Raw genomic sequence first — 24,395 nt, 5'->3', positions numbered from 1 at the left:
AAATGACAAACTGAATAGATTAACTACAGAAATGATATGTTCCTATGTGAAAAGAGGGTTCAAGTATAATAGTATTATGTGCAAAAAGGAGACTTTCAAATTGGTATAAATGGCGATAATCCAGAGCTTTGGAAACCCTTCAGAAGCTAAACAAAGGTGGAGCAAGAGAGTACTTGCTGTACGAAGAGGGAAATGTGGAATGTGATTAAGATCGCAGGGAGTGTGACAATCAGTTGCAGAAATATGTATCAACATATAGAGAGAAAATGTTAAGAAACTAACGATGTATGTAGTTCATAAGCATAGTGGTCATAATAGAATGTTAACATTAAATATATTAAGGATGCTACGGGAAGTAATTGTTTCACACAGATACTGATGGGCCTGAATTCCCTTCCATAGAGAGTGGCTGAGGTTAAAATACAACGTATTTTGAAATTGATATGGAGCAATTAGAGGCCGGACATTTACAAGATAATCGTAAAATCAGATACAATGTGCAAGACTGTTGAAAGGAGCATCTTGCTTCATATTTTTATTAAAATAATTACACAAACCTTTCGACAACTGGGGCGGGGTGGGAAGGGAATGAAATGAACAAATAAAGTTTGTTTTAAAAGTTGCCAAAGAAATTGGCTCTGTTGACTGAAGAAGTCAAGGTTCTTGGGCTGCAATATTAAAAGTCACAGCGCTTTGACCAAACGAGATGAAAGATTTGGAGCAAACAATTGATCTTCAGTTAACCAAACTCTAAGTATTAGGGTACTGTGTAGGCCTCACTCTTATATTTTGAGGAATTAGTTGAGGGGAGGAATTTATGGGGAAATGATATCAGGTACAAAAATATGTCATAATGCTGCCTGCAGGGAGTCGATGTAAAACGAGCTGAGGTTAGTTTTGGGCACTTTAATAACAAAGGGGATACTTGTATTGAAGGTTGTTCAGAAAAAAAAACTTCATGATATTCATTCCTGGACAAAATGAATTTAATAAGAGTTTTGGGGGAAAAAGTGAGTGTATACCTCAACGAAATATAAAAAAAAATCAAAAAAGGAATTGAAAGTGTACATGTTGCGTTTTCTTTTTCTTTGTGATAGAAGCTGAAAATCAGGGATCTGTTTCAAAATAAGTCTCCATCCATTCAACGGGTAAATGAGAATGGGTGTTCTTCTTTGAGGCGGTCGTCTGACTCTGGAATTATTTCCCATTTGGTCCTGAGACAGAGCTATCATTGACAAATGATAGCTATCATAGATCACACAGACAAATCTGCATTAAAAACGCATAATTTCTGGAACGTCCCCATGGCTCGATAGAAGTCACAGCTCACACCTTTACAGTTCTGAATTCAATGTGTGAAAACCTTGCCGTCCGGGAAGGAATCTCTGTTGGTTCCTTGAAGTCAAGCAGAGTTTGTAAATTTCTGTTTTCCAGCGTAAACTGGTCGTGATGAAAATTAAAAGAAGTAAAACGTATTCATCCGTTTAATTGTCTGACGGGATTGCGAAACAGCACCTCTTTGTCACTGCAACGGGATCTCTTCCCTTGGGATCTTGACCTTCGCTCAATTAACTAACGCCCCAGCCGTTAATAAATAATGCAGAAAATTCAGATTTATCTGTGTCATTCAGGAAGGAGTACTTCTTGTGTTTTAAGACACATTCGTGTAATTCAGATCTAGCCATTTGTAATTTCATTTCCAATTATTCAAATAAGCTCTGTATACAGTAACTCAGTTGAAAATCTCACTTGGTGTTAAATTTAAAAAAAAACCTGTAACTTTGTTTCCAGAGTGATGGATAGTTTCTTTGTTTACCTCCCTCACAGTTAACGTAGTGATGATCTACTTCCTGCTTTATAAAGATTGTGGATTGTCTCCAAGTGTTAGCCATTACCTCGTAGCCATGGCAATGGTGGATCTACTGGTAATTATCCTGATCTCATAATGAGACACATTGCCATTTCTTATCAGGAAAAGTTTTATTTCCTGAAGTCCATCCCCGTGTGCAATATCCACGCCGTCATGCTTTATGCAGCGACTCATTGTTCTGTCTGGTTCACCGTCAGTTTCACCTTCGATCGACTTATGGCCATTTTTTGCCGGAAGGTGAAAGGTCAATATTGCAGTGACAAAACAGCAGCTGTGGTTCTGGCAACAGTGACTGTGCTGAGCTGTTTAAAGAATATTTACTGGTATTTTATGTACAGCTCAGTATCGTCTGATGAATGATCCCTGGTTTTGTTAGGTAACAGACGAGGTTAATTACTCTCCTTCGTGGGTCACAGTTGAGTTCCTCCATTTCATTCTGAACCCAGCTCTCCCATTTCTCCTGATACTGCTGCTCAATGGCTTCACAGTAAGACATATTTTCGAGATCAGTAGAGTCCGCAGGAGAGTACGGGCTCACACACATGGGGATGTTTAGTGTGATACAGAAATGTAAAGTCAAGAAGTCCCAGCATTTTACTGTTTGTGATCTCAGCCAATTTCATCCTATTGTGGTCACTGTTGATGCTCTTTTCCGAATGGATCCGGATGTATAATATTGGGTATCGGTCTGCCCATCTCGATTGATTTGCGCAGGAATTGGGCTTCATGCCGCAGCTCCTCAGTTGCTGCACAAACACCGCAATATAAGTCGTGACGCAGACTATGTTCAGACGGGAGCTGAAAAATGTGCTGAAATATCCCTTTATCAAAATTTGTCAAGCAATCAAATTCAATCACTTTGCAACCCATCCATCCAGGATTTACTCATTTCAATCACAACGTTGCAACAATGAATCAGTCTGTCACTATGGTAACAGAATTAGTGCAGTGAGGTTGTGTTGAAACTTACCCCACAGTGTGTTTCAGGGACATGTTTCAAAGTTTCTCTTCACTCGGGGCCAGTGAGGAAATGCAACATTCACCTGTGTGTATATAAAACTTCAATCTGGAAATAATGCACCATTTGTATTGAATCGTTTAAAACAGCAGAGTAATATATATTGTTGCTGGTCTTCGTCTTGATGAAGCTAACCAGGAGAGGTGATATGCAGATATCCGTCTTGAATCGGGTTCTGCAAATTTAAAAATCACACAACACCAGGTTATTGTCCAAATGGTTTAGTTGGAAGCAAGAGCGTTTGGAGCGCAGCTCCATTATCAGGTGATTGTCCTTCATCGGGTTGACAACCACCTGATGAAGGAGCAGCGCTTCGAAAGCTACTGCTTCCAATTAAACTTGTTGGACTATAACCTGTAGTTGTGCGATTTTTAACCTAGAGAGAGACTGAATCGACTCCAGTTCCTCTTCCTCCGGGAAAGGGAGGGGACATGTCCGAGCACAGGCGTTGGGTTTAAGTCACTCGATTCTTGCTTTTATGTCTGGGTCAACGCACTGCGACATGTGTACGGCCGAAGCAATTTTCTCTCACGTTTCGTTTCCCTCCATATCTCCCTCCCACTCTCATAATCTACCCCACTGCATTTTCCATCCATTACTCACTTTATTTCACTGACCCTCTCTTACTCATTCTCCTTCTCTCTTTCTCATTATCTCTCTTTCTCTTGCATTCTGTCTCAAAATCCGAGTCTCCCCTTCTCCAAGATTCATAACTGCCTCCATATCGTTATTTCTCAGGTCCTTTTTCATCTTCCATTGCGAGGAGAACAAATTGAGTATGGGACAAATGGCGTTCGATAAGTAATTAAAATTAGTGTGTACGACTGATCGTTATGAGCGGAATAGAATGCTGATGAGTCACCAGGCGATTGCTGAGATAACAGTTCGGAGGTTGGTCCACAGGCTCGGGGAACAGAGTAGGTGCTGGACACAAGCCATTGTTAGGGGAACAGTGTGAGTTTCGGACTGCAAGTTGTTGGTAGGAAACAGATTGAATTTTGGGCTGCAGATTTTTTGTTAGTGCAACAGGGTACTGGGCTTCATCCTTCATTTAGAGGGAACAGAGTGAGTTTTGGGCTGCAGGATGTTGTCATGGGAACTGAATGGGTATTGGGTTTCAGCCCGCAGTATGGTTAACAGAGTGAGTTTCGGGCTGCAGACCTTTGCAAGGACAGAATAGTGGGTCGGATGCGGTGTTCTTCAGCGTTCCTAGGTGCACACAGTGCCTGTGGGATCATGGTCTGTTGCTCAGAAATCTGCGAGGCAGATGGGTTCACGGGTGTTGCTCTGCAATAATTTCGAAGTGCGGGCATAGGCCGTTACTATGCGATCAGAGTGGACTGTTGCTGCGGAGCATTGTGCCAAGTACTTTCAGAGGAATTGGAGGGGATCAGTGCAATGGTGGGGCCACATGCCATTACTGGGGAACACAGTGTTTGCGGGTTGAAAGTTTCTTGTGAAAGAAGCAGACGACAAGTGGTGCAGCAGACCTTGCTTGGTATAAAATAAAAACTAATGGAATGGACCAGACACCGCTGTTCAGCAGAATGGGAACGGGTCTGCTCGGCAAACTGAGATATATTTGACCACTGACCATCACAAAGATAATGCGAGGGTATTAGCCTACATGGCGTTGGTAGAGAATAGAGTGGTTTGGTGCACAGGCCATTGCTGCAGGAACAAATCGGGTGTGTGACCACTGGGTGTTGCGACTGGTACAGAGGGGGAATGTCAAAAACATTTGTTATGGAAGCACTGCGTTTATGGGAAAACTGTTTGCAATGGGGGAAGTGAGTGTGAATAGATATACAGCCCGTTGTCAGCAAACAGTTGATGCTGAGTCCGTTGTGTGTTGCTAGAGCAAGTAAATTTGGTAGGTCCACAGCCTGTTGGCAAAGGAACAAAGGGTGAGGGCACTCCAGTGGTTCACAGGGGAAGAGAGGGCGTTTTGGGTGAAACTTTTCACCACGTACAAAACTCCCATAAAGTTCGACAAATGTAGTTGACGAAATAATGCCCTCGAGGAAGAGTTAGGCTGTCCTCAGAAGGTATTCTCATATGTTCAGAAGTGTGAGGCATTGTTCCTTCATTTTAGTCTTGAATGTGCTTCCGAGAACTGTTTGACTTTCTCTTTTAAACAGGTAAGCTTTGTTCTAGATCCAGAAACAGCTATACACCATTCCATCGACCTATCCCGGTAATTCCCATTTTTTTCTGAAAAACATCTAGTACCTCTGACCCTTCAGGAATTACAACACTGCAATTGTATCATTTCACTCCATGGTTATTGAAACCTTGTTTTGTGTCGCCATCATTCTACTGAATTCACGCTGCACTCAAATGACCATGGAATCCCACGTCCAAAGGTGTTCCTGCCTTTCTTTGCTCATAAATACATTGAAAGTGCTCAGCTAGCATGAAATATCTGCCATGAACAAACCTAATGTTGCTGACTGACTGACACGTTCAGAATAATTTCTCCTGCATTATAATAGTGAAACACACCTCTCAAACACACCTCTCAGGTTGTAATTCAGACTATTGCATATAAAATACAATGAGATATGAACCAATTCTGTAGGAATATTAGATTGAGAAGGGACAATAAAAACTAAATGTGACAGAATTAAACTGGGCTCAGAAACAGGCAAGGTACCAGTTTGCCTTTGGAATTCTATCATTACGGTGGGGGTGGAGATTTGTGGATGTAATTGTGACAGACTACTTTCATTCATATATATCTGCACCGTATAAATCTTACTGAGATGTCAAACGCAGGATATTGATATTGTGCAAAAATGATTTGCAAACTTCGATTGATTCAGATATAATTTTGGGAATCTGTCTAAATCTACTGCCCCTATAGATTTCAATGATTCAGCAGTGCTTCCTAAGTTTTTAAACTTCGGACAGGCAGAGGGCTAAGACAAATTAAAAGGTGACAGGGCAGTTGAAACGCTGGATTGCACTTGTGAAGACTCTTTCAGGAAACAAATCGCAGTTTAATTTCTGGAGTCAAACTTGTTTCAAATCTAAAATAGTAATTCAGCACAGAAAATACTGACATATTGCAAACGGTATGGAATTTATCAATATAATAAAACGGATTTGTGCATAAAGAATGTTTCTTGAAATATAGAGCGATGTGTAGGGGCATGGGTAACTGTGAGTATTTGAAACAACTGTGAAATAGTGAGACTGCGGATTTGAAAGTGAGGGCGACAGAGCCAGTTCATTGTAATTGAGGGACTGTGATTGTGAGGGAGAGAGTGTGACAATGAGGAAGTCAGTGCAATAATGTGTGAGTGAGCGTGACGGTGAGGGAGTAATTGGTGTAAGGGAATACTTGTGATGGAGAATGAGTTGCTGTGACGGTGAGGAAGCCCTTGTGACGGTGAGTAATTGCGTGTGACCGTGACGGAGTCAGTGTGACAGTGAGAGAGTCTCTATGATAGTGAACCAGTCAGTATGGCTTTATTCGAGTCAGAGTGACAGTGAGGGAGAGCGTAGTGGTGAGAGAATGAGTGAGACAGTGAGGGATTCTGGGTGACTGTGTGGAAGACATTGTGACGGTGATGCAGTGATTGTGAATCTGAGCGAGTCAGCGTTACGCCAAGTGTTTCGGTAGGACGGTGTGGGAGCTAGTGTGATGGTTAGGTATAGTGGAGGAGTAAGAGTGACGGTGAGGGCGTAAGTGTGACAGCAAGGAATTCAGGATAATGGTGAAGGAGTCAGTGTGACAGTATATGAATGAGTGTGATGGTGATGGAGCGAGAATGATCGAGAGGGATTCGGTTTGACAGTAAGGTAATGAGGGTGAAATGGTGTGAATCAGTGTGACCTAGCAAGATCTAAAGATTGTGATGTTGAGGGATTCAATGTAGTTGCGTGGGAGTAAATGTGACAGCGGGCGGGCCGGGGTAACAGGAAGCGAGTGAGATTTTAAAGTGAACGAGTCAGAGTGATTATCAGTAAATCAGTGTAGCGGGCAGTGAGTGAATATGAGTTGAGGGAGTCAGTGTGTCTGCGAGACCGACAGCGTAACGAAAAGAAGTAGATTTGACTGGAATAGACTGAATGTGACATTGAAGGAATGAGTGCAATAGTAAGCGAGTTAATGTGACGGTCAGCGGGAAGTAGTGATGATGAGTGAGATCATGTCATACTAAGGGACTAAGTGTGAAAGTGGGGGACTGACTGGCCGGCAAAGCGTAACTGTGTCAGTGGGTTAGTGAATACGACAGTCCAGGAATGGCAGTCGAGGAGTAATTGAGATAGTGAGGGATTGAGCGTAATTGTATGAGATTTAGTGTAAGAGTGAGGCAGTGAGTATGGTGGGGGCAGAGTCTGAGTGACGGTGAGCAAGTCAGTGCGACGTTGAGAAATTCAGAGAGCCGGTGAAAAAGAGAGTGTGGGTACGAGGGGCTGATTGTCAGAGTGGGGGCGTGATTGTCATAGAAGAAATGCGGGAGTGGGGGCAAGAGTGTGACAGTGAAAGAGTGGGGGTGATGGTGAGAAAGTCAGTGTGCGGGTGAGCAAGTCAGCATAATGGTGGAAAAGTGAGTTTGGCAATTGTATCGTAAATGCTGGGTTGAGACAATCGTGTGATGGTGAGAGAGTCGGTGTAATGGTGAGCATTCACTATGTATGTGCGGGAGTGAATGTGACGGCAAAGGGTCAGTGTGATGGCAAGGGTTTCAATCTTCAAGTGAGGGAGTGCATGTGACTGTTAAAGTGTCAGTGCGCTGGTGAGAGGGCGAGTGTGGCGGTGAGCATTCAATATGCGGGTGTGGGAGTGAATGTGATGATAAGGACGTCAGTGCAACCGTGAGGCTGCCCATATGGCAATTAGAAGGTCTTGTGTGATGGAGAGACAGTCGTTATCCTAATGGGTCAGTCAGTGTGATGGTGAAGATGTGCATGTAACATTCAAGGAGTGCGATTGATGGTAATTATTTCAGGTTGATGGTGAGCTAATGAGTATAACACTGAACGTTTAAGTATGTCAGTAAGACAGTAACTGTGATGGTGAAGGTTTCAATTTGACAATGGTGGAGGCCATACGATGCTGAGGCTTTTGGTGCTATGATGAGGGGTCAATTAGGCAGTGACTGTTTCAGCTTGCCGATGAACAAGTCAGTGTGATGGTGAGGGAGTCAGTCTCATGGTGAGAAAGTCAGTGTGACAGAAGATCACTGCGACAGTGGATCACTGCGACAGTGAGAAAGTCAGAGTGACTATGAGCAAGTCAGTGTGAAGGTGATCATTTGAGTGGGACGGTAAGGAGATCAATATAACAGTGAGGGAGCTAAAATGATTTCGAGTGACTCAGTGTGAATATGAATAAGTCAATGTGATGGTGAGAGAGTCAGAAAGATGGTGAGGGAGTTAGTGTGATTGGGAGAGGTTAAGAGTGATGGATGGCTGAGTCAATGTGACAGTGTGGGAGTTATTGTGTCGGTGAGGGCGAAAGTGTGAAGGCGATGGAGTCCATGTGTGCATGACCGAGTCAGTGTGAACGTGAGGGAGTTTTTGAGATGGAGAGATTTTTGGTGTGGCAATGAGGTCATAAGTGCGACCCTATTTGAGTAATTCGAAACGTGAAGGAGTCAGAGTGCCGGTGAGGAGTCCGTGTGACACTGAGGGAACGAATGTGGTGGTGAACGAGTCAATGTAATGGTGATCGTGTCGGTGTGATGGTAAGTAAGTGAATGTGACTTTGAAAGTATGAATGTGTCAGTGAGAGAGTCAGTGTGATGGTGAGGATGCCTGTGTGACATGCGCAAGGCAGTGTCAGTGTGAGAGAGTTATTGAGCTGATTAGTTGATCAGTCTGACGGTGACATAGTCAGTGTTACGATGATCGAGTCAATATGAATGCGAGAGCGTGAAAATCAATGCGTGTGTAACGGTCCTGGAGTAACTGTGACAGTTTGGGAGTGAGTGTGATGTGAACGAGTCATTGTAAAGCAAGAAAGTCAGTATCATGGTGTGCAAGTCAACGTGATAGAGAAAGAGTCCAGATAATCCCGTGCAGGTGTGCTGGCGTTGAGAGAATCTGCATAATGGGGCACGGGAGAATATGGAGGTGTCAGATTGAGTGAGGTGGAAAGCCAGTGAATGTGATGGTGAGGGAATGAGTATGATTGTAAGCAAGACAGAGTGATGGTTAAGAACTCAGTGTGATGGTTAGCATTTCAGTAAAATAGTGAAGCAAGTTGATACGTTGTTTAGGGACTTTGTGTGCCTGTAAGGGAGAGAGTGTGACAATAAGGAAGTAATTGTGGTAATGAAAGATTCACTGTAATGGTGCATGGGGCAGCATGACAGTGAGACAGTCGGTGTGTGGTGAGTGGGAGAGTGTCATGTTGAGGGATTGAGTAAGATGGTAAGTGAGCGAATGTGTGAGTAAATGTGTCCAGCGGAAGGTGAGTGAGTCAGTGTGAATGTTAATGAGTCAGTGTGAAGGTGAATGAGTTATTGTGTTGGCGAGGGAGTCAGATTTATGGTGAGGGAGTCAGTGTGTCGGTGAAGGAGTCAGTGTGAAGGTGAGAAAGTCAGACAGACGGTGATGGAGTCAATGTGATGGTGAGGTACTCAGTGTGACTGTGAACACGTTAGTCGAATACCGAGTGTGTCAGTGTGAAGCTGAGTGAGTCACTGGTCCAGCGAGAGATTGACTGTGATAGAGAGGGAATGAGTGCGAGGTTTTACGCCAGTCGTTTGACAGTGAGGGAGTTAGTATGTCAGTGAGCGAGATAGTGTGATGGCGAGTGAGTCAGACTAACGTTGGAAATGCAGATTGTTGGTGCATACGAGCATAATGTTAAGGGATTAATGGTAATGTTGATCCTCTCCGTGTGACCGCAAGCAAATCAATGCTGGACTGCTGATGTCACTATTACACCGAGCGGGTAGTTGTTGCAGTGATACAGGTCGTGTGATGGTCAGTGGATCAATGCGTAGTGAGAATATCAGTGTGACAGTGAAAGGGATAGTGCTATTGTAATGAGCGTGTTTGAGAACACATCAGTCAGATGTTGCTTGTGTCACAGTGAAGGTGATTGTGTCAGTTTGATAGCGAGGGATTCTGTGTGATGGTGAAAGATTGGTGTGATTGTGCATGAGTTAGTGTGAAACTGAAAGAGTCCGAGTTATGATGAATGAATCGGTGTGACGGTGAGGAGTGAGTGCAATGGTGATCATGTCAGTGCTGCAATGAGGGGTCAGTGTGATGGTAAAGGATTCTGTTACGACACGATGATGGAGTGTGTGTGACGCTGAGGGTGTGAGTGTAACAGAGAACGAATCTGTGTCGTGGAGGTGACGTGGATGTCACGATGGCGGAGTCAGCGTCATGGTGGGGGAGAGAGTGTGTTTTTGATTTGTTCCATGGGAAGGTGAGTGAGTCAGTGCTACGGGGAGCCTGTCAGTGATACAGTAAGCGTGACTTGGACTGTGATAGATTATTTAGACAGTAGAGGAGTCAGTGTGAAACTGAACAATTCAATGTGACCGGGACAGTGTGAGTGTGACAATGACTGAGGCAGAGTGACGGTGCCTGAGAGTGGAAGTGTGATGCACTGAGTGTGATAATGACAGAGTCAGTGTGCTGGTGATGGACCATGTGTGATGCTGAGGTAGTCAGTGTGATGTTTAGCGGGTTGGAGTGACAGTGAAGGATTAAGTGGTTTGGTGAGCGAGTCAATGCGATGTGATTGTGACAGTGTGATGGTGAAAGCGTGAGTGTCATTGTGAGCACGTCGGTAAGACGCTGAGCATGTTAGTGTAATAGAGACTGGGTCACTTTGACAGTGAGAGTTTGAGCCTGATGGTCGGCTATTCAATGCAACAGTTCGAGAATCTGTGTGGCGGTTAGAGTTTGAGTGTGACAGCGAGGGCGTCTCTGTGACTGTGAGCGAGTCATTGTGACGGTGAGAGTGTGAAATGTGTGATTGGGAAAGGAGCGAGAACGTTGAATAGCGAATTAGTCAATATTGACTGTAAGGGACGCAATGGAGGCAGTGAGGATTTGAACATGACCATGAGGGATTCGATATGACGGTGATCGAAGGAATGCGAGAGTGAGCGATTCAATTTGATGGCACGAGTATGAATGTGACAGTGAGGGATTCAGTGCGATGTAGAGTGAATGAAAGTGACAGTACGTGACTGTGTGTGACAGTGAGGGAGTCATAATGATGGTGAGGGAGTGCGTTTCATGCTGACGAAATGGGTGTGATGGTGAAGGAGTCAGTGTGATGCTGATTGAATGTGTGCAAAAGTGATTAAATCAGTGCGATTGTGAGGGATTCAGTGTAGTTGTGCGAGAGAGAGAGTGATGGTGAGGCAGTCAGTGTGATGGTGAGAGAACAAGTGCGATGGTGAGCGAATTCATTTGATGACATGTGGTGTATCGGAGTGGCTGTGATTGTGGCAGAGTTAGTGCGATTTTGTGTTATTCAATGTTATGATGAGGGGGTTGCGGTGATGATGAAGGAGGCAGTTTGATGGTAAGGGAATGCATATGTCTTTAGGAATCCGTGTAATGGCGAGGGAGTGAGTGCAATGATGAGTGAATTAAAGTGATGATGAGGGAGTTAGTGTGATGATGAGCGAGGCAGTCGGATTGTGAGGGAGCAATTAGAACGCTTTGGGAATTCGTGTGATGGTAAGTGAGTGAGTGCGATGGTGATTGAATCAGCGTGACATTGATAGATGGAATGTGATGGTGAAGGGAGTAATTATGATGGTCTGCTAGTCCATATGATAGTGAGGAGTCAGTGTGAGTGTGAGTTGGTTATTGCGACTGCGTTAGTATGACGAAGAAAGAGTCGATGTGATTGTGAGTATGTCAGTGTGATGGTGGGGCTGTCAGTGTAATAGTTCGGGAATCAGAATGGCGGTACAGCAATGACTGTCATAGACTGAGAGTGACAGTCAAAGAGTCAGGGTGTTGTTGTGATGATGGTGTGTAAAATTCTAAAACTGTGAAATAGTAAGAGTGCGTGGTCCCTTTCAAAAATAACGCTTATCCCCTAACCATAGCAATATGAAATACAATAAATAAACGTCAGAACAGCATTTTAAACGTCGGTGCAGAGATCAGCTGAACTGAAATATTTTGTATAGAACAGCCAAGCGGCATTTTTACCAAGACAAGCACGTCTTTTATAACGAATTATTCTTAAGCTTACCCTGAGACACTGAAAATCTATCAAATTTATATCTGATGGTGTTGACAACCTTAAACCCATCTTATTCTAAATTAATGAATAGGTCATCAATGTTTAAAGATGAGCGTAGTTTGGAAAATTTGGCAGAGCCGACTGCCAACTGAAGTGATAACAACTTTCAGCCCTCAGGAAAAGTAACATCCATCCATATAAGGCACTACGATCCGTATTGCGAGGATTGAAGACAGAAGATTTCACAGAAATGACAGGTCTGTCACAACAATTTGGTGGAGAGAGACATCTTGGAAACAAGATAAGCGGACAGAGCGAGAAGCATTTCGGAAGACAGCCTTGATGTTAATTTTCAGAGACGAAGTTTTAATTTATTGTTTTGTGCCTAATCGGATAGCTGTAGGTGGGATCTGTGTTACTGAAACCGCACAGTAGTACAATTTAGCTCAGTGACACATTGGACTTTTGTTATGAAGGAATTTTCGAATTCTTAGGAACACTTAATTTGTTCACTGTTGGTGTTAGATAAACAAGTTGTAACTTGCGGATTGCAGAGTGAGTAAAGGAATTGCCTTTCAGTTAACAAGTCCTAAACAATAGTCTGGGTGGGTTGGGGGAGTGGTGTGAGGTAAGTTATTCGAGTTGCCACAACCTTTTAACAGATTTTGAGGGATGAAAAGACCTACTCTGGGTTTTTCGTGTTTAATTGTGAGACGCAGACCTGCACCCCTGCGAGAGGATGACTGATTTTTTAGTTTAATTATCAGTTTGTTTCGAAACTTTACCCTTCTAAAGAGAAAGGGGTCTACTTTTGGATCTGGACAGATCTGAACGGAAAATTTCTTATTTGAACAGATTCGAGGTAAGAAAGTTTGCTGCAGATTTAAACAGAGTTGTGGACTAGTGTGCTACATCTTTCAATGAAACTTAGGTGAGAATAACCTGGTCAATTTCGATTACTTGCTTTTGATTAATTCAAAATTGGTGGAAATTTCTCTAAACATCGCTAAGGAGGTTATTGGGTTTGAATATGAGTCACATATTTGTCAGGAACGTTAATAACGACAGACGACGGACATGACTTAACATCATAACTCATCACAGATGTGTAGGATTTCTTCGTCATTGCAGAGACATATTTGTATAATGGCCACGAATGAGAGGTAAATACCCAGGGGTATCTGGTGAGAAAATTAACAATAGGTAAGACATATCTTAGATAATTTACTTTGTTGGAGGAGTTTTAAAATTCACTTCTAGAATTGGTGAGAACTATATTGTTTAACAGAATGCTCAAACAGCGAAAAGAGATGCAGAGATGGTGGAGGGATATGCATCAGTGCATCAATTCCATGAGTGACAGAAATTGGAAGAATAAAGATATACTTCAAGGAAAACAAACATCAGATCACACTAAGTATAGTTTAATATGTGAAAGGAAAGAAGCTCAAAAGGGTGGCAAGGACGGGAAAGGCCTCATATGTCTTAAATGCAAGAAGGGAGTGCACACAAAGTCGCAGCGCTGATTGTTTATGAATGGCACTGGAATAACCGAGATGGCAAAGGACGTTCAGCTAGTGAGATTTTCTTTTGAGGCAATGGACGAAATCCCACAGGAAGACGAGGAACTCGAGAGTAGTGCACGCCGTACATTTGGGCTAGATAGTGAGATGTTGCCAGATTTCTATACAGACTTTACCTCTGTGTGTAAGGTTTACTCAGGAAGAACAACGGGTGAAGGTAAAGAAAGCAAAGTATTCAGAGATTCAGAAGCTAATTAGTCTCTTATAATAAAAGATAAGTGTTTCTGCCTGAAAGAGTGTCATAATTTGTGAGATAAATGAAGAGTGATGTAGCTTTCTCCTGTGCAAAATTAGTTTGTAAAGACCGATTAGGACTGGGGAAGTTGCAGTAAAAATGATTGAAACAGTCTCTCGTCGAGCACTACGTCTTGTTCTCACAGGATCAAAGGTTAGAGTGACACTCCTTGTCGTGAGAACGCCTCAGGAAAATCAGGGAGTGACAAATTAAAAGAAAAACACACCAGAATTTTCGAGACTGAACAGTAACAAGATCACACAGCAAAATGTTAAGCAAGAAGGACAGATCAAAGAGAAAGACAACCTACTGAAGTCCACTTAACTAGCGGCCTGGTTGCTGAAATGATGAAGAAAGAAACTGAGCAGGAAAATGGAGCAGGCAGCGTTGCCTAGTTTTGAAAGATGTTTGATGCAATAAAACCTCTCAGAAAAGAAATCAGAACATATTAATGTGTCTTATTACCTCAATGACATAATCCTAAAGTGAAACTGGAGACACAGCACACAACAGAGAAATTGGCACTGATTCACCAGATTGTGTTGCTGGTAGAGCACAGACAGGAAATACGATGAGCAGCACTTGAATTGTCAGTCGGATGTGATCTTGGAGGGAGAAAAACTCGGGCGTTGACACAAAACTCTTCTTTTCAGCTGAGTTCATGAGGATGTGGTTGAATTGTGCCGTTCCTGTTAGACATATCAAATGATAGGAACGCCACGTGCAGTGACAAAAAAACAAACAACGACTTCAGAAAAAGAACCAGAGAAACACGTATTAATTGCTGCCTTTCAGAGTAAGAATCAAATACAGATGTTTTAACTTTTGATGTGCCACAGAGTAAATTGACCGATGAATAAGTGGTCAAGCAGTGTGGGACGATCAGATGTTATCTGTCTCAGCAAAACAGAATTGAATTGAAAGGATTGTGGCAGCGTTATGAGAATATACGTCGGAATAGAATGGGAGGACTAATAGTGCACGATGTTGATGAAAGGAATGGCCTTTCGATGAAACAACACCTCTGAAGGCTTTTTCCTCTTAAACCTGCACAGTTACAGAGGAAGGGGAAGCGAGGCACCAAGACGAAAATCATCAAGCCAACTGAAATTGAGCAAAGTTCACTCGTGGCGTTGATTCTTCAGCCTGAATGATTCTCTTTGGATTATTGGAAGGTCAATGCTGTAACTGAATCAGACTTGCACTCAAATCCAAGCTGGAGGACTGTTTGGAAAAGAAATGGACATTCGACGTCCATCACAAAGTTGGACTTACTGCGTCGTTACTGGCAAGTACCTTTTTTTGGATAGAGTGAAATAAATCTCTGCATTTCTGGTCACAAAGGACCAATATCGTTTCAAAGATATGCCTTTTTGAATGAAGACTGCACGAGCCACATGTCAAAGTTGCGACAGGATTGACACAAAGTGCTGTCGATGTTGATTATTTCGTGATCTTTTGTCATTCATAGAAAGATCAAATGGTGCGTTTGGTAGCACTGTTTGAAAAACTACGGGGTGCAAAGCTGCTTTTCAATTTCACAACAAACTGAATTCGCGACTGCAGAAGTGATGCTCTTTGACATTCAACATCGGACGTGGAAGAGTGACTTCCATGACATAAAGTCAAAAGCTATTGAGGAATTTCCAGGACCACCCTCGAAGAAAGAGGTGCTTCAATTTCTGGGACTGATTGGATTCTACTGGACGTTTATACCAAACATCAGCAGTATGGTGGCACTACGGATGGATTTGTTCAAGGCAAACACGAAATTTCGTTGAGGTGGAACAATACCAGGAAGAATTTGAGAATTTAAAAGCAGTGATAACCATCGCGCCTCACTGCATTTTATGAAATCCTTTCAAGTCGCTCTTGGTGCCAGTGAAAAAGGAGTTGGAACTGTGTTGATGCAGGTGAATGATGGTGGATTTAAATGCCAGTTGGTAATTTCGCAAAGACACACGGCAGAGAAAATACTTCACCATAAAAAAGAAGTTATTCAGGTTATTTCAAGCCTTTAAATATATGAATGTTTATGTCATGGACATTGAAGAGATACGGCTATGGACATGGACCATAACACTCCTACCTATTTGGAAAGATGCACGGACAAAAGTATCTGAGTATTTTGCTGGAGTCTTCTGTTTCTGGTTTAATACATGGATTATACATGTTACAGATCATAAAAATACTATTCCAGATGTGTTAAAATGTCCAGGTGAAAAGAAAACGTGCAGACAAGATATAATCCGTACGATCGAATTTTATACATGTTTGCAGAATTAGCATAATTATGTAACTGGAGAGTAATAACAAGTGGTGATAATGGAGTTAAATTTTGAAGTGACAAAAAAATAAGCCATAGAGTTATGGAACCATAGAGATGCACAGCACGGAAACAGACCCTTTGGTACAATTCATCCATGCCGACCAGATATTCAAATCCAAACAAAATTTGGTGCTGCTGATTCGCGAGATTAGAATCAATATCAAAGTCGTGCTGGAACAGCACAGCAGGTCAGGCACATTCCGAGGAGCAGGAAAATCGACGTTACAGGCTAAAACCCTTCATTCCTTTCAAGTTCCACAACATCATTCTGACAGAAGGAGGCCAGAATTGCACGCAATATTCAAAATGTGGCGTTATCTCTGTTCTGTACGGCCGAAACATAGCTTCCCAACCGCTCCACTCAACACTCTGACCATACGCCTGCTTCTCTACACTATCTAACTGTGACTCTCCTATCATTAGCCATGAACCTGAACTCCAGGGTCCCTTTGTTCAGCAACACTCCTGAGGACATTAACATTTGGTGTATAAGTCCTGCTAGGATTTGCTTTCCCAAAATGCACACCTCGCATTTATATAAATTAAACTCCACCTGGTTCTCCTGAGCTCAATGGCCCATCTGATCAAAATCCCGCTGTAATTCGAAGTAACCTACTTCATTGTCAACTGCACCTCAAAGTTTGGTGTCAGACGCAAACTGACTAACTGGACCTCTTAAGCATACATGCAAATTATTTATATAAATGACAAAAAGTAGTGGACCCAGCACCGATCCTTGTGGCACTCCACTGGTCATAGACCTCTAATCTGAAAAATACAACCCTGCACCACAGCCCTCTGCGTTCAACCTCTGAGATAGTTCTGCATCCAAATGGTTAGTTCTCCCTTTATTACATGAAATCCAAACTTGCTAACCAGTCTCCCTTGGTGAACCTTGTCGAATGCCTCACTGAAGTCCATATTACTTACTTCTTCAAAAAACTCAATCAAGTTTGTGAAACATGGTTTCCCAAGCACAAAACTATTTTTGCTACGCCTATTTAGTACTTGCCTTTCAAAATACATGTATATATTGTGTACATCAGTATTGCCCACTCCCGACGTCAGGCTCATGGTCCAGATTTCCCTGGCTTGTACTTACTAACTTTCTTAAATTGTGACAACATGTTAGCCAGTCTACCAGCACCTCACGTGCGAATATCGATGATGCAAATATTTAGGCAAGAGGCCCAGCAATCACTTCCAAATCTTCCCACAGAGGTCTAGGCTACAACTGATCAGATCCTGGGGATTTATCCACTTGCATGCATTTTATGTCCTCCATGACTTCCTCCTCTGTAATGTGGACATTTTCAAGAGGTCACGATCTATTTGTGTGCGTTCGTTTTCTTCCATGTCCTTTTCCACAGCAAACTCTGATGCACAATACACGTTTTTTATCCCCTCCCATCTCTTGTGGATCTATACAAAGGCCGCCTTGCTGATCATTGATGGGCCCTGTTCTCTCCCTAGTTTCCCTTTAGTCCTTAATATACTTGTTAAAAAATCTCTTTTGATACTCCTTAACTCTATTTACCAAAGCTATCTCATATCCATATTTTACCGTCCTGACTTTCATCTTCAGAATGCTCCTATTGCCTTTGTACTATTCGAAGGATTCACTTGATCTATCCTGTCTATACCTGACATACGCTTCCTTCCTTTTATTAAGCAAATCTAAATTTTTTTCTTCATCTAGTATTCCCTACAAATATCCGCCTTTACTTGCAGTCTTTCAGGAATATGCAATCTCTTGATGTCATATTTCTGCAGTTTCCCAGTGTCCTGTCGTCCCTTTAACTGTGATCATCAGCCCCAATTAGCTTTCAAATTTGTTCTTTCCTTATACCATCCAGTTGGACTTTTTGCACTTTAGAATTGCAGCTTTTAGATCTGGTCTATCTTTTTCCACGACTATTTTAAAACGAATATAATTATGGTCGCTGGCCCCAAAAAACAGTCAGCTGCTCTGCCTTACTTCCCAATAGTAGGTGAGATTTTGCACCTTCTCTAGTCTGCGCATTCACGTACTGAATACCCTTATATATGCTTCACAGATTCCTCTTAATCTAAACCCTTAACGCTACAGCAGAACTAGCCTATGTTTGGAAAGATAATATCCCCTGCCATAGCCACCCTATAATTATTACAAATAACCCAGATCCCCTCACCAATTTGTTTCTCAATTTTCATCAACGATTAGGGGGTCTATTATGCAATCCCAAGAAGGAAGTCATCCCTATCTTGTTTCTCAGTTCCAGCCAACTAAGCTGCCTTAATGTATTTCCGGGAGTATCCACCCTCAGGACAGATGTAATATTATCCTTTATCAAAAACTCCAATCCCCCTTCTCTTTTGCCTCATATTCTGTCCTTCCTGTAGCATTTGTATCCTGCAACATTAAGCTGCGAGTTCAGTCTATCACAGAGCCATGACTCGGTAATTCGTATGATATCCCAGTCCCATGTACCTAACCATGCCCTGAGTTCATCTGTCTTTCCTGTTAGGCCCCTTGCATTGGAATAAATGAAATTTAATTTATCAGCCCTATCTTGTTCTCTGCTTTGTCCCTGTCTGCCCTCAGTGTTTGGTTCGCTTCATTTCTCAGATTTACTACTCTCAGATTGATCTCTTTCCTCACAATCACCTTGGGTCACACACCCTGCCCCGACCTTACCAGTTTAAATCCTCCCGAGCAGGTCGAGCAAATCTCCCTGTCAGCATATTATTCAAGGTCCAATTTAGGTGCAAGAATTCATTCTTGTAAAAGTTACTTCTATTCCAGGAGAGTGACCAATGATGCAAACATGTGAATCTATCTTCCATGCATCAGCTCCTCAGCCAAGTATTCATCTGCTCTATTCTCTTATTTCTACCCTCACTCGCTCGTACCACCAGGAGTAATCAGAAGTCTTTTCATCGTGTTGATTCATGGTTTTGTGAAATTGATGTGCACAATTCCAAAATGGAGAAGAGTGCTTGTTCCCTTTAAAGGATGATGTGTTTTTTTTCGATGCTGAGCGATTTACAATAAAATGAATGTCTCAACGGCCACTAAATGTGTAGGTACAGAGTGTGACCAAATTGAAACATTTTGTATTAAAAAGCCAAGCAGTATTTATAATGAGGCAGCAAATCTTTTCAACTTTAATGATTCAATTTTAAACAACCTCTTCGGCATTACAACCGGAACAAATTTAAATGTGATGGCATTGACAACATTGAACCAATCCAGTCGTAAATAATTTAATTCGCCATAATGATAATGACAACATAACGATAAGGATATTTGTGAAAATAGGGGAAAGTCACCTGCGAAATGAAGAGATAATAGCTTCCATTTCTCAGATAAAAAAAAAACCACACCATTCAATCATAAAACAGTACCATGGCACGTTTAATATTGAACCAGGCAGCAGAATTCTCAAAAAACACAGACTTGTCATACTTCAACGGACTAATGTGTCACAGAAAGAAGACAGCAAGGAGTGTGAGAAGCATTTCTGAAGACAAGTTCTGTATGAAATTGAGAAGCTGCGTTTTAATTTACTGCTTTCTGGTTACTTGAAAATCTATAAGTGGTACATTCTCACTAAAACAGCATACCAGTCGAATTTAGTTCAGTTATAGAATGGTGAGATGTTCAGGAGGAGTTTTTTTTAGTAATTGTCTGAAGTTGTTCACTGCTGTAGTTATGTGAATACATTGTCACTTGTGGATTGTGGTGTGAGTAAAGGAGTGGCATTTCATTCAACTACTCCTTTATAAGCGATCAGGGAGGTGGGGATGGTGAGAGCTTGGTTATACCAGTTGTCACACTCTGTTAGCAGGTTTCGAGTGGCAAGACGAGCTACTCTGGGCGATTCAGTTTTAATTATCAGAAGGGAACCATTACTCATGCCATAGCTGATTGGGTCTGGTGTTCTGATTTACTTGTCAGAAGGGATCGACCTTTTCCCCTTCGGAACAGTGTCAAAGGGGGAGTAGTATCACAGTGGGTGAGTGGGTGTGACAGGTTGGGAGCGACACTGATGGATCGAGTGTCACAATAAGGGATTCAATGGAATTGTAAGGGAATGCGTTCAAGTGCAAGTGAGTAGTGAGACTGTTGGGGAGTTAAATTAATTTTCGCGGAGTGGCTGTGATAGTGAGCGAGTGACTGTGAGTCAGTGTGCCTGTGAAGGGTTAGTGGGACTCTGAGACATTATACGTAATTGTGTAAGTGATTGTGTGAGTTAGGGAGTGAGAACGAGCATGAAATTTTGTGTGAGTATCAATGTGATGGAGTCGGAGTGAGCGAATGAGTGTGACAGTGAGAGAGTCAGCGTGGCAGAGAAGGTGCGAGTGTGAAAGTAAGAGAATTTTTCCAAATGTGATGTAATGAGAGTCAAAGTCAGGCAGTGAGCATGACCATGAGGGAGTCTGTGTGACTGTGAGGGAATGACAGTGAGAGTGAGAGTGCGAATTTGACACTGAGGGTATGAGAGTGACAGTGAGTGGGTGAAAATGACAATGAGGGAGTGAGAGTGAGAATGATTGTGCGGCAGTGAGAACGACTGTGAGGGAGTGTATGCTGGAGAAGGAGCGAGAGGGGATGTGAGTGTCACTGTCAGGCATTCAGATTGCATGCGTGAGTGTGACTCTCAGGGAGTAGAGTGGGAGAGTGAGTGCAAGTTTGAGTGCATGATTGTAACATGGAGGAAGTAAGAGCGAGGACGGAGAGTGACAAAGAGGGAGTTTTTTGAAAATGACGTAGTGTGTGTATATGAGAGAGCCATTGAGACAGTGAAGGAGTGAAAGTGAAATACACCCAGGACCGTGACTGTGAGGGAGTGATGATGACTTAGAGGGAGTGGCGCTGAAAGTGATATTCTACATGCACTTGGAGACAGTGAGTGTGGCAAGGTGGGAGTAAGTGGGACTGTGAGGGAGTGAGCGCTCATGTGATACAGTTAGGTTGACTGTGAGGCAGTGTTAGAAACAGTGGAGAAGTGAGTGTGACTGTAAGGGAATGAGAGTGAGTGTGAAGGAGTGAGTTCAACAGCGTGCGAGTAATTGAGTTTGCGACAGAGTGAGCTCGAAACTGAGAGAGTCAGTGTGACTGTGAGAGAGTAATTATGACAGTGAATTACTGAGTGTGACTGCGTGTGAGTGAGTATGAAAGTGATGCAGTGACTGTGACTTTGAGGGAGTGAGCGTGACTGTTAGGGAGTAACCGTGAGTGTGAGAGTGAGTTTGATTGTGTGGAAGTAAGTGCAACTCTGCAGGGTTGAGCAAGAATCTGAGAGATTCAGCATAACTGTGATGAGGTGCGAATGACTGCAAGGGAGTGAGACTGACTGTGAATGAGTGAGCTTGCCTGTGAGCGAGTGAATGTAACTGTAAGGCAGTGAGTGTGATAGTGAGGGAGCGGGCGTGACTGTGAGGAATTAAATGCTACAGGGACGGACTCCGTCTCACGGTGAGGCATTGAGAGTGATCGTGACTCTGATGGCGTGAGAGTGACAGTTTTGACGTGTGTCTGTGAGGGAGTAAGCCCGAATCTTAGAGAATTAGTTTGACTGTGAGATAGGGCACGTGACTGTGAGAGAACGAGTCTGACCATGAGGGAGTGGATTAGACGATGAGGGGGTGAGTTTGACTGTGACGGCGTAAGTATGACTCTGAAAGAAATGAGTCTGACAGCGTAGGAGTATGTGAGCTGTTGAAGGAGTGAGCCCGAATCTGCGAGATTCAGTGTGACTCTGAATGAGTGCGCAAGTCTGTGAGGGAGTGAGACTGACTGTGATGGAGTAGGTATAACTGTGAGCAGTTGACTGTGACTGTAAATGAGTGCACGTCACTGTGAGGCAATGGGTGTAACTGTGAGTTTGTGACTGTGAGTGTGAGGGATTAAGTATGATGGTGAGGCTGTGAGTGTGACTATGTGTGGGCGAGAATAACTATGAAGGAGTGAGCATGACAGTGTGGGAGTTAGTGAGACTGTGAAGCAGTGAGCCAGAAACGGAGACAGTCTGTGTAACTCTGAGGGTATGTGCGTGAGTATGAGGGAGTGAGAGTGACTGTGATGAAGTGAGAGCTTCAGTTTCTATATGAGGGAGAAAGTGTGACTGTGACTGAGTGAGTGCGACAGTGAGAGAGTTTGTTTGTGTATGTGTGACAGTGTGTGTGGAGGAATGATTGTGAAACTGAGACAGTCAGTGTAATTCTGAGGGAGTGTACCTGACTGCGTGGGAGTGAGAGTGAATGTGAGATTCAGTTTGAGTAAGTGGGAGAGAGTGTGAATGTGAGGGAGTGAGTGTGCCTGTGAAGAAGTGTGCGTGAGTGTGAAAGAGTGAATGTGAAGGAGTGAGCCAAATCTGAGAGATTCAATGTGACTCTGAGGGAAATTTCACGATTGTGAGAGAGTGAGCATGGCTGTGATGGGGTGAGCATGACTGTGATGGAGTGAGTGTGACTGTGAGTTATTCAGCGTGACTGCGACAGTGTGTGAGTGAGTGTGAGAGTGAGGGTGTGAGTGTGACTGTGAGGGAGTGAGTGTGACTCTGAAAGAGTGAGTGCAACAGCATGGCAGTCTGTGAGACTGTGAAGGAGGGGGCCAAATCTGAGAGATTCAACGTGACTCTGAGGGAAGTTCCACGATTGTGAGGGAGTAAGCATGACTGTGATGGGGTGAGCATGACTGTGATGGAGTGAGTGTGACTGTGAGGAGTGAATCCGATTGTGAGAGAGTGAGTGTGAGTGTGAGGGAGCGCACGTGACTGGAAGGCAATGGCAGTAACTGTGTGGGAGTCCACGTGGCTGTGAGGGAGTGAGTGCGGCAGTGAGGGAGGAAGGATGAATGTGAATTAGTGTGCGTGATTGTGAGGTGGTGAGTGTGAAGATAAGGGAGTGAGCGTGACTGTGAGGTATTGTGATTGTAAGGGCGTGGGTGTGATTGTTGGGCAGTGAGCATGATAGTGACGGAGTCACTGACGGTGATGTAATAAGCGTGGCTGTGTGGGAGTGAGTTTGACAGTGTGGGAGTAAGGGTGGCTTTAACGAAGCATGTACTTTGGGGCAGCTAGTGTGACAGAGTGGGAGCAATTGTCACTGTGCCCGATTGAGTTCGTATGCAAGAGAGTTATTGTGACCGTGTGGGAGTGGGTGTGACACTGAATGACTGAGTGTCACTGTGAGGGAGTGAGTGTGACTGTGTGGTAGTGAGTATGACAGTGACGGAGTGACTTTGATTGTGAGGGAGTGGACGTGACTGTGAGGGAGCAGGCGTGGATATGAGAGAGTGCATGAGACTGTAAGGGATTGAGTGTGACTGTGAGGGAGTGAGTGTGACTATGATGGTGTGAGTATGACAGTGAGTGAATGAGCATGACTATGAAGGGGGCGTGTGACAATGTGGGAGTAAGTGAGACTGTGAGTGAAGCAATGGGATTCAGTGAGTCAGAGTGATTGGGGCAGTCAGTATGACAGTGAGAGATCCATTGCGGCAGGAGAAGAGTGCCAATGCAAATACAGTTGTGATCGCGACTGTGACGGGCTGTCGGGGACAGTGAGGGTGTGACACTGACAGTGAGATACTGCATGCACTTGGTAACAGTGAGTGTGACAGTGTGGGAGTAATTGCAACTGCCCAACCGAGCGTGAATGTGAGAGATTCAGCGTGACTCTGAGGAAGTGTCTGTGACAGTGAATGACTAAGTGTGACTATGTGAGAGTGCATGTGACAGCGTGGCGGTGAGTCTCACTGTGAGGGATTGAGTGTGACTATGAGGGAGTGGCACTCAGTGCGATACTGCATGTACGTTTTGTCCTTGATTGTGTCAGTTTGGGAGTACTTGTAACAGTGGTTAAATGAGTGTGAAAATGAGATAGTCAGTGTGACTGTCAGGGAGTGAATGTGACAGTGAATGACAATGTAATTGTGGGAGTGGGAGTGTGACAGTGGATGACTGAGCGTGACTGTGGGATAGTAAGTGTGACAGTGAGGGAGAGTGAGTGTTACTGTGCGGGAATTATTGTGACGGTAATGGAGTGAGTGTGATGTGAGAGAGTGAGCGTGACTGTGATGGAGTAAGCGTGACTGTGAAGGAGAGAGCATGTCTGTGAGGCAGTGAGGGTGACAGTGTGGAGATCAGTGTTACTGTGAGGAATTGAGCACGAATCTAAGAGTGTC

The 24,395-nt window shown here is 43.4% G+C and overlaps 1 protein-coding gene across 1 annotated transcript in view; it reads left to right on the top strand.

The window, feature by feature from the left end:
* Positions 1-13,631: 13,631 nt before the first annotated feature.
* LOC140459819 (galanin receptor 2a-like) overlaps positions 13,632-24,395 on the top strand; it is a 47,301-nt gene continuing 36,537 nt past the window's right edge. The window contains exon 1 of the mRNA XM_072554353.1: positions 13,632-13,815. Within this exon, the coding sequence (XP_072410454.1) occupies positions 13,632-13,815 (184 nt within the window). The remainder of the gene's footprint in view (positions 13,816-24,395) is intronic.

Source organism: Chiloscyllium punctatum, chromosome 35 (assembly GCF_047496795.1).
Source record: "Chiloscyllium punctatum isolate Juve2018m chromosome 35, sChiPun1.3, whole genome shotgun sequence".
Taxonomy (NCBI): Eukaryota; Metazoa; Chordata; class Chondrichthyes; order Orectolobiformes; family Hemiscylliidae; genus Chiloscyllium; species Chiloscyllium punctatum.
Note: the sequence above shows the minus strand (reverse complement) of the source record. Positions and strands in the feature narration are given on the sequence as shown.